The 11,629-nt window shown below is 39.5% G+C and overlaps 1 protein-coding gene across 1 annotated transcript in view; it reads right to left on the reverse strand.

The window, feature by feature from the left end:
• Nucleotides 1-9,591, reverse strand: part of UBL3 (ubiquitin like 3) — an 86,932-nt gene extending 77,341 nt beyond the window's left edge. The window contains exon 1 of the mRNA XM_054446506.2: nucleotides 8,378-9,591. Within this exon, the coding sequence (XP_054302481.1) occupies nucleotides 8,378-8,404 (27 nt within the window). The 5' untranslated portion in view covers nucleotides 8,405-9,591. The remainder of the gene's footprint in view (nucleotides 1-8,377) is intronic.
• Nucleotides 9,592-11,629: the final 2,038 nt, after the last annotated feature.

Consider the following 11,629-nt stretch of genomic DNA (forward strand, 5'->3'; position numbering starts at 1 on the left):
ATTTTCTTCAGCAGAAAGAACATTTTCTTCTCAAAATCTAGTCAGAAAATTACCCAAATATATATTTACTTAAGACCAAAAACGCTACTAGATTTGACCAACCAATAGAGAATCTCTCTCTCTCTCTTTCTACATATATATATGCGGTTAAAAGTATGGAGACAAAAACAAAATGTCCCAAAATCACTAAATCCTTTACAAGCCAATCTATTTGTTACATATATAAAGCATTCAAAGTAGTACTTTTTAAGAAAAATCCACTGTGTAACAAATATATACACAAGAAGACTCAAAGTTCCAACAAGTTTAAAGGAAACTCTCTTTAATTTTATCAATTAGTAAGACAACCAACCTTAATTAAAATCATTCCAATCCAGATATTACATAGTATATTACAAAGATACATGACAGAAGTTTCATTTCTACCATGCTAACTCAGACCAATCAGTAGGGACTCCCTGGAGCAAGGTATTGGGAAGGAATCTAAGGCATTCTTAGGATAATGTGCCTGAGGGATTCAGCAATGTTTGCTCAGTTATGGTTGTGGGGAGGGGTGTAGATGTTTATCACTATTGCCAACAGACCCAAATTCCTATTCTAGCTCAACTTCTTCCTCACTATGTGATCTCAAACAAGTTCCTTAACCTCTCTGAACCTAGGCTGTGAGAAAGTAAAAATGAGCTCGGTTGATAATTAGACTGTGATATCTGAAAGATACAGAGAAGACCAACAGGCTAAAAGTTTTTCCTATGGCCACACTGCAGCTCCAAAATGACCAACAGTCTCCCATTCTGTAAGTGATTATGTTTTCTCACCAATGACTTTCCAAGTCCCCTTCATTTATCCTGTCTCCTAAACAAAGACTGCTGAAAGACCCAATTACTAACCCACCTCCACTTGATGTATGATAGCATTCAGCAGTCCAGGAGTCCCTGCTTCCAGCACAGCCCAAACCCTACTGAAAACTCTTCCCACTCTCTCTCTCTTTTTTTTTTTAGAGACAGAGTCTTACTCTGTCGCCCAGGCTGGAGTGCAGTGGCGCGATCTCAGCTCACTGCAACCTCTGCTTACTGCAACCTCCACCTCCTGGGTTCAAGTGATTCTCCTGCCTCAGCCTCCGGAGTAGCTGCGATTATAGGCGCCTGCCACAATGTCCAGCTAATTTTTGTATTTTTAGTAGAGATGGGGGTTTCACCATGTTGGTCAGGGTGGTCTCGAACTCCTGACCTCAAGTGATCCACCCACCTCGGCCTCCCAAAATGTTGGGATTACCGGCGTGAGCCACCGTGCCCAGCCCTCCCATTCTCTTTTACTGACAGTTGGCAGGATCTGGCATATGCTCTTCCTAGCTGCAAAACAGTCAACCTAACTTGTTTCACCACAGATGCATTCCTGGTGGTCTTCACCTGGTGGGTATTAAGAGTTTCTTTATCTATATACCAACTATATTTATCCAGGGTGACTTTAAAGATTAAATTAAATGCTATAATGTAAAATGCCAAGCATCTGCCTGGTATTAGCAACTACACAACAAATATTAGTTCTCTCTCCTCTATGAGCTCAAAGTAAAGTTGTAAGTGTAATTTTTTTATCACCTAAGCAGTTCTTCACTATCAAGAAACTGCATCTCTGCAAAACATAACTAACAACCAGAAAATTAGCCCCCCAAAAAAGAGAATTCTAAGCAACCAAAACAGATATGATCAAGTCCATGAAATAAAAGATCATGCACTTTACTGTGAAGTAACTCCTAAAATCCTACTCAGACACCATTTGTTCATTTTAAACACATATTATTTTTAATAAACTTTGGAAATATGGTTTCCACACCCATAGCAAATTAAAACCAGCAACTGTAAATGCTTAGGAATAAGTAGGCACACTGATCACAGGAAAAAACAGCTGCTCAGCAAGGCAGGAGACAGAAAACTTGTAACTATCAAACACAAGAAATTAAAATGCTCAGAAATCTTTAGTCATCTAGTGCAGTGGCTTCTACATTTTTTTGACTGAAGATCCCAAATATAAAATACTTGAGGCACATACCTATGTGTTTTCATTTATAAACATACACATAGCATAAAACATATACTAAAAACAGAAATTAAAAGATTAAAATTTTGTTTTACTTTTTACTATTTTAACTATCAACTATTTTAAATATTAATTTGTTTTAATCTTTCAATCACTAAAAATGCTATTACTATTAACATATTAGGCCAGCATTATTATTAAATATATCTCTATTTTTTTAAATCTTAGTTTCTTCTTTTGTAAAGTTCAATGTATTTTGACACTTGGTTTTAAGAGCTGTCATAAGTCATATCTGAAAAACTTACCTTACAAAGATGAGATCTATATAGAAGAACATGTCACTTACTAACTTACTAAATCATATTACTTTTCCATTCTATCACCAAATACGCAAACATTTTTATTCAAAGTCAGCTACCTGATGTCAATGTTATTAAAGTTTTCTTTTTCCTGACTGCAATAAGAATTTTTACAAATTAAAATGTTTGGCTTTCCAATAAATCGTCCAAAGTCAATTAAAATTCATTGTAAGGAAGATTTTTAACAGATTGGAAATACTTCAACATGCTTTCAAAATGTTCTCCATAACATTTATTTCTTTTGAAAAGCAGGTACTTTCTCACTTACTGTTTAAAATGTCGATTTTGCCTTGAAGTGACAACTTAGGGATTGTTTTCCCAAAAATATCTGCTAGATTTTTATTTTTGATAGCCTCTTGTCACCATGGATAAGAACAGCATATAGAATACTCATCTTTTGTAATAAAAATGCGTGATTAATCTTTGAGTTTTACTACTCTTAAATGCTTTGACAGTAAACCTCTGTTCCCCATCTCAATACGAAGTATCATGGATTCTTCTTTTAAAAAGTATTTTTAAAGGGACTATATAACAGATAAACTGGAAAAACTCTGAGAAACTCATGGTGCTGTTGCTGGCATCTACATTCCAGAATTCACACATCTTCCCTCAGCAAACCACACTCTCAGTGACCACCTGAATGCAGGTGGACCTAGGAGAACCTTACAGCCAAACATAGTATGAATAGAAAAGCTCAATTCTTTTCCCTTTTGGGGGACAAAATAAACAAATAGAAGTTCTCATATTTACTTCTCAAAATTGACTTGCTTCACCTCATTTTGTAAATTACTGATCTAGTGAAGGGGCATAAAGCTTCACAATCTATATTAGGTGCTGAGGGTATTATAGTTGTAGCTTATACGTGGTAATACTACTACCATATTACACAGACAGGTACCCAATAAACACTGATTGAATGCAAGCAATATTATTCAAATCATGGCTCTAAGTCATCAAAAATAAGTTAAATTATGCATAGTATATTTCATTTAAGCAAATGCAATGGTAATCCAACATTATTAGATTGGGCTATTTTAACACTCAACCTCCAAGTATTCAGAAAATTTACTGGTTCAGAATGACTTATTACCCAAGGTTTCCAGGTTACCATGAATTCTACAGTCGCTCTTCATTTTTCCCTCCCAGAATAAGATGACTTAGAAAATCAAAGAGCACATTTACTAAGTGTATGCTTCAGTCTCCTAAAACATATTTAATGTTCTATATTATGAAAACTATTAGCACCATCAGTATTTTATCCACTAATTTAAAATAACTTCAGGTTTTAATACTGTAAATATAGTTTTCATATTCCAAGTGATAACAGAAGCAGACATTATAGACTTCATATTTAACACCACTATTACTACGGAACAATATTTACTTTTCCCATAAGTAACGAAGACAGTAATACTTTGTGAGTCAAGAAAGTCACTCAACAATTTCTGAATGTCTAAAAAATATCAGAGGTGAAATAAAAGTGAGACTATATCCACAGAAATTTGATACCTGTGTAAGAGGAATGTCAAAAGCACTAAAGAAAAATGGTTTACAAGAAGGAAAGATCACTGTGGCCTAAAATGAACTAAAGACCATTTTAGACACAAGCTGGGGTAGGACTCAGAGCTAGAAAGAAGGAATTCAAAGCTAAGGGAAACAATGTCATCCATTTTCTTAATAAAAATGTCTAATTCAAAATACCAAAGATGAGACACATTCAAGTAAAAATTCAGAGAAACATTCAATTCTTAATATATTATTTATTAAGCTATTCAAGTCACACATATATGTAAACAGTACTTATCTACCCTTTGGCTTTATAAAACCCTCCAACTTAAACCTGAAATAAGAATCATCAGGAAGAGAAAGAAAAATAAAAAGGAGCTGTAAGTAAAGAGGAAAAAGTCCTTGGGCATTAAATCTCAGTATACTTTTCTATTTTCTGGACCTTTTCCTTTCATGGCATTTTCTCCTGGTATACTCAACATATGTCATTTTACTTTAACTTGGAAAAGTGATAAAAGTTCACTTTGAAAGGAAATGTGTTTTAGTAATTTCCTGTCCACAAGAGGGCTCCAATAATTCTTACATGAATGGAAGTGATATAACAAAAATTACAATAAAAATATTCATTAAGCACATAAAATATACTGGAAAAAACTTGAATTGTCATTATCTCATTCAACTCCTATTACAAATTGTTGTTATCTGCTACAATTTTTACATTACATTTGTTAAAAATACGGGGCTTTTCTTTGACTGTTTTATCAACTAAAATGTTTTGAATCACAAAATTGCTTTGCCATTATTCTCACAATGTCAATTTCTCTCTTAAAGTTTTCAATGTAATAGACATCATAAAGTATAATTTTAGTCCAAAGCTCTAAATAGTAGCCGAAATGTTGTATACAATACTCTTATAAAAACAAGAATGTATTTCTTGATAACTTTACCAATCCAGAAAACAAAATTACCATTGCTGCCCAGTCTTAGGCCTTATTACTAACACAGGCAGTAAATATTTTCTTGCAAAAAACCTACAGTGGTTAACATAAGTCACACTGCGACTATTAACAATGAATATTGCCGCATCATGAACTATGATCTTGGCTGAAACATATATAAATAAATAAATACATCATTTAAATACAATATATTATAATGATATTCTGTTCAGATATTTTCAGATTTTTTCACAAATAAGTTACTACACTAAGATGTTATTAAATCTAGTTCAAACTCAATCACTCTTAGCAAAGAAAAACCAACATTTCAAGTAAATACACTCAATAATATTTATAGGACATATATATTACAGAATGTAGTAAAAGTACCAACTACAAATTATGTTTTAAAGGGTACAGCAAATCCATTCACTAGGGGTGCCACTCCCTCATCCAAAAAATTGACATTTGGATTATTAAAAATGAGACTCCTTATGCTAAACACAAAAATTAACTGGATGTTTAAAAATTAATTTTAAATGTGAGTTCTATCTACAAAACAAAAACCAAAGCTAAAAAATCTGTTTTAAAGTGAGGCATAATCATGGCCATAAAAAGACTTTACCAAAAACATCAATCGATTTAGCAATTATTGTAGCTCGAGAATAAATTATCTCTATTGGAAACATGACAAGGGTTGTTAACTTCACCACCCCATCCCATCTCCCCAACAGGATTTTCCCATACAACTGACAAGCACCATTAACATATAAAAGATTGACTTCAATAGAAATGACACCACCACCAAAAAGTAAAAAAGTGTAACATTTGTTTCTAAACAGCACATACTGCCAACTAGAAGAAAGCTTAACATTTTACTGCATCTAGCAAAAATGTATTTAACAGTACATATCCTGATCAATTTAGAGTTATGCTGCAAGGGATATATGTCATTAGCTTTGCTGTGGGAGTACTGAGAGGAGCTCGTCAAGGTTTGGAGCGGTAAATTGTTCTGTCATGAATGTAAACTAAAATCAATTGTCAATTCATGGTATTAAGAGTTTAATAATTATGAAGCATTTAATGGACAATTTCTTACCAGTATTTGTCATGTTATATTTCAAAAAGTTGAGAATTCTAGGCATATAGCAAATGATAGACTTCTTAAGCAAAAATGCAAAGTAATAAATGAACGTTTAAAAGACTTTCACAAAGAGAAAATCTTAACCTCTAACCAGTTGAACAGTAGAAAACAAGATATAAAAAAATACTCATAACAATCAAACCTGTGCTGTACCTTAGTACCCACTCTGAAATAGCATCATCAGGGCATTATATGTTTATTACATAATATTGCTTTGCCCTTGCATATCACCTTTAATCAAAGGATCTCAAAGCACCACAGAATCATCAAGGCCTTAACATCCAGTCTAAAATAGATAAACTGTTATATTTTATAACTGCAGATATTAATAAAACCCTGCTCCTACTTCCCAGTCCTCGGATCCTAACATCAGCCTCCAAACCCTCTCTCTGACTTGGAAACAGTATTCCCCAAATCATCTCAATCTGTGACTGATGTTACGCACATTCCAGCTTTTCTTCACTGGACCTAAAGGAAGTAGTGGCACTGTTTTAATAACACATCTATTTCATTCCAACGTCTGTAAGAGAATAGATGGTACTTAAGGTTAACCTATCTTGAACTGTGCTTGACGATATAAAATGGAGGCTTTCGAGACAGCAAATTTTTGCTCGAGGTGATGAACCCACAGATCACTCATCAAACAAGGGAAATAGCATTTCCCAGCTCTGTCTAGAGACCGCTCCCGGCAACTTCAAGAGCGGTATGGAGGAAAGCTTGTCCAGCCGTCCTTAACCAGGCAGCAGGCTATTTCATGTGTGCACACCAGAAGAGAAGCGAAAACTAAAAGGACAACGCACGAGTTTTAGGACTCAGGAAGGAGAGTGTAAAGCTGTTATGTGGCCACTCTAGAGACAGAACACTGTGTTTCCTTTGCATTAAATGGGAAATTAAAAAGAGCAAAATTCCTTTAAATCAAGGTCAAAATAAGCCATTTAGAATCATTTAATTTTGTTATAAAATCTGTATATGAGATTTGCTCCTCTAGAAACATCTGGCGTTTTAAAATTTAATCATCAGCAGGCCGGGCGCGGTGGCTCACGCCTGTAATCCCAGCACTTTGGGAGGCCAAGATGGGTGGATCATCTGAGGTCAGGAGTTTGAGACCAGCCTGGCCAACATGGTGAAACCCTGTCTCCACAAAAAAAAAAAAAAAAAAAAAAAAAAATTAGCCGGGTGTGGTGGTGGGCGCCTGTAATCCCAGTTACTTGGGAGGCTGAGGCAGGAGAATCGCTTGAACCCAGGAGGCAGAGGTTGCAGTGAGCCGAGATCGCGCCATTGCACTGCAGCCTGGGCATCAAGAGCAAAACTCCGTCTCAAAAAATAAAAATTAAATTAAAATTAAATTAAAATTTAAAAATAAAATAAAATTTAATCATCAGCAAAGTTCAATTTGTTTCCACTAAATACACAAACACTCAAATGTTAACATATGTGAGCACAACTACATTAACTTCAATTCTTTCATAAACAGGATTATTCCTCTTCCTGTTAATTAAATGCATTATGTTTGTCCTTAGGACTGCAAAATGTAACTTCATACTCACACAAACCAAGCCCCAGCACTGCAAGGTTACACGGTTACTGTTAAGTCAACCGACTCACAACCTTACCCTTTATACACAAAACAAAAAGAAAGGCGTCAATAAACAACAGTACTTTTTGTTTCAAGTTCTCAACACTCAGTGATCGAGGCTCAATACTATGTTTCCTTAGCTTTATGTCTAATATGGAATCTACTATTAATAAATATCTGACATTAAAAAGTCCTGGAATATTCATAGTAAGTACCAATACAGGGTCAGCCTACGTTTCTGAAAATCCCAAAATATCTTTATATTTCTGTTGCCATCCGTATTCAGACATTTCAAAAAGCTCACAGCAAATTCTAACACTTTTTCTTGAAGAGATGTGCATCCCTTTTCTTGAAGAGATGTGCATCCCTGTTCTTGAAAAATATCAAGTTCGTTCCTACTGCATTGACGATCTTGTCTGTGTCATAAAGCAAGATTCCCGTTTCCCTACCTATTCTCTCGTAGGGACACCCGTCCTCAGCTCTGCCCACTGTCACTGACGTTTCCAGAAACGTTAAAATACTAGTGTTCGGAGGCTTCTAGCGAAGAGGGAGATGTTTTGTCCCCTAAAGCTACCATGATACATTTCCCTACTTCACTGTCTTCAATGCTTTAGAAAACACGACCAAATGAGAGAACCCATATTAAAAGCAGTACTTTCTAAAAGGGGGAAACCAGAAGCTCCAACTTCTCCAAATCGCTCAGCACAGTGGCTTTTCGACAGTCCCCAGTAAATCTTCGCCCCACGCCTACCGTCTTTCCGATTAAATAAGATTGGAAACCACAATTAAATCAGAGTGTCATAACTTATCCGTCACTTACCATATCCGCCGGGACATTACTGGACATCTTGCCGTTTGATATACACCCAGATGTTTACGAAAAAAACAAACAAACAAAGAAAAAAGAGCAGAAGTCTTCACGCTACAGAAATAAACCACGATTTTAACTGGTTCGTGATGTGCTTTCTCCCCCCAAAATAAACTTATTTTGGAGCCAAAGTGCCGGTCAGGCAGAGGTTCTGGTTCGAAGAGGAACAATCCCCAGGAGCTCTGTGGCCGGAGCAGGAGGAAACTCCCGGGACAGCAGAGGCAGCCCCTGTCGTCGTCGTCGTCGTCGTCGTCAGCAGCAGCAGCCCCAGGACCAGCCGCGCCAGGTGGACGGAGCCGAGTGACACACGGACATGGAGAGGGGTGGGAGGGGGTTAAATCCGCCTTCCTCCTTTCCCAGCCCCGGCAATGATTCACACTTGCTCCCGAGTCAAGTCCTCATTAAACAGGAGAAAAATGCCCCAGCGTGGACGTACACAGATAACTATGTAGCTACACATCGACGCAGGAGCCTTGAGTGGCGGCCGAGCGGTGGCCGGACGCTGGCCGCGGACCCTGCCGAGCCGCTCTTGGAGCGCCCGCGCGGACGGCGCGGGGAAACGGCTTAACTCGTGCCGCCGGGGCGAAGAGCCGGGCCGCGGAAACCCGCGCTCAAGGGCATTTAACTAGTTGGGAGCCAAAGCGAAAGACCGGAGCGGGGGACCGACAGCGCTGGGGTGCTCGGGGCCGGCCGGGACACTCCACAGCCCCTCTGGGCTCAGGCCGCGGGCGCCTCCGGACAGCAGCTGGGGTCGGGGCGCATCGTCTCCGACTCCTCGGCGCTCCTCTTCTGCCTCCGCCTTCCCCGCCGCCGCCTCCCCGGTCTCCGCCTTCCTCTCCCCTCCCCGGCCTCGCAAGCTCCGGGCGACGCCGACTTCGGCTGGTCCCCGGAAGAGGCCGGGTCCTCCCTCTCCTCAGCACGGGAATGGTTTCCTCTCAGAGCTTTGTTTCTCCTCCTCCTCCTCCTTCACTTTTCAGTCCCACACGCCGCGGCCGCCTCCTGTCATCGCCTCTCAAACCAACATGGCGGCAGCGGCGGCGGCGGCAGCAGCGGCGGCGGCTGCCTGAGTGCGACTAGGGGAAACCGGGAGAGCACGGGGCCCCCCCTCGCAGCAGCCGCCGCCCCCGTCCTCGTCTTCTCTCTGCGGACACCAAGTGCGTCACCACGGAGACCATTCCCTCGAGCACCACGGGAAGTGTAGTCTACGAGGGTAGGTGGGAGGGAGCCGCCGAACGCGTCCTCACCCAGCTCCGAAGCCACGCCCCCCATAGCAACAGTTGCGAGGAAAGGAAAGCTCCCTTTCCCTTGCTTTGGACAAGCTGCCGCCCAGGAGTTAAGTGATACCTGCTACCAGGAGTACTGTGATCATGAGAATTGTTGGGAGAAAATAATTCTGCACAGAGAAATTCCCTTATGCACGATATGCACACAGAGCTAAAATATGCTGTACCTCCAAGCAGAATCATTCATTTTAATTACAGCACATTCTCCACATCCTGCAATCTCAATGCATTTTGTAGAGTGATTTCATCTAGGTCTCCTCAACATTAAATTTTGAAGAACAAAAGCAATCATTAATTTCCAATAAGGTCACAGAAGTTCAACAGGAACAAGGATCTCATTAAGCAGTGAGAATATTTGAACATGTGTTTCCTTGAAGACCCAGGGCAATAAAGCTACAATCTACTTTACTGAAATTACCAAAACTGTATTACATACAACAGTGTTATTATATCAAATCTGTATCAGGAAATAGCTACTACAAACTACATGGGGATTCACCAGTTTACCCATCTGGACCCTAAATTCTATTCCATGTAACTCGTAATTGAAAACCTATATGCCTTGCAGTGATTAGCAAATAGGAGAAAATAATGCCATTGTTGAGACACCATTCAGATGGACATTTGTGATTTCTGCATTTTGTTCCTAAATCTGAGGTCAACATCTGAATCCCTATTCATATCTCTCTTAGTCCTTTGACAGAGTACTTTAGAAAGGGCAGTCTCAATATGACGCCTATATATAAATGCCAATGAATTTAGAGTCTGAAAGCCACCTCTCCAGCCTACAGCTGTGTGACCTCATCTGTAAAATGGTCTTGCCTACCTTCTGGGGTAAAGTAGGGGTAGTTATGAGGATGAGTTCATGCTTGGGAAATAAATCACTTTGTAAATAATAATGCATCATTTGATATGAAATGTCACTACTCATTCTCTCATTCAGCAAACAAATGTGCCAGGCACTCTGCTAGGCACTAGGAGTTTAAAAATGAGTCACTGTAGCGAACAGCAGCATCATGTGGCAGAAATGCCAAGGTCTTGGGTTGGCAATGGGGGTTATTACATCCTTGTCTATAGGGCTGTTGAAAAGGGGCAGAATCCAGTCACTGTCCTCAGGGAACTCATTGTCTAGAAGCCTACGTGATTCCCCACAGCAATCTCTCCAGCTGGGTTTCTCATCAGATGGAAACCCACAGGACATTTAGAGTACCTGCCTCTTGAGTAGCCTGGGTGGAGAAATTCCAAACACTCCTAAGGGCCTATATCACCCTGAGGAAGATAGATCAAATTCTCCAAAAAACCAAAGGCCAGAAGAGAAGAGAGGCCCAAATCTCACTGTGATTAGGCTTCAGGACTTTGTCTAGATATTTCCAAGTCCATAGTTACATGATTTTCCATGGCCTTTGTTATTCGGTTGCTCATTTGCCATGTTTAGCAACCACAGAGTCCCCCTACCCCTACACCAGCCCCCCAGGAAATAAGGGCAGGTGAAAATACTTCAATTGACCAATGAGCTCAGAAGGAATATTGGAGCACATTTTGAAAGCTCTAACTCACAGAGTTAGTCCCTCCACCACACCCTTGACTCCAACTTTTATCCAATGACCTCCCTGGCCATGGCACTGCCAGGCCTAAGTGCCACTGTAAGTAGAAAGGCAAGAGTTGCTGTTTACTACAGGTTACCACTGCCACCTCTACAAAAGGCAAAGTCTTTCAAAAGTCACTGTGTTTCCAATTACTCTTCTAAGAGGGGCTGAGACATTATTCTCAATAAAACTCATTATAACTCATCCCTAACATTGTTAAGGCATGAGGTAACATTATTGGACACAGTTGCAGATATTTCCACTCTTTGTTTTCTCTTTGCTTCCCAGCTCAGGCGGGTGAGGTGGGAGGCTGTAGAAAGGAGTTCAGCTGTCCC

This window comes from Pongo pygmaeus, chromosome 14 (genome assembly GCF_028885625.2).
Source record: "Pongo pygmaeus isolate AG05252 chromosome 14, NHGRI_mPonPyg2-v2.0_pri, whole genome shotgun sequence".
Lineage (NCBI taxonomy): Eukaryota > Metazoa > Chordata > Mammalia > Primates > Hominidae > Pongo > Pongo pygmaeus.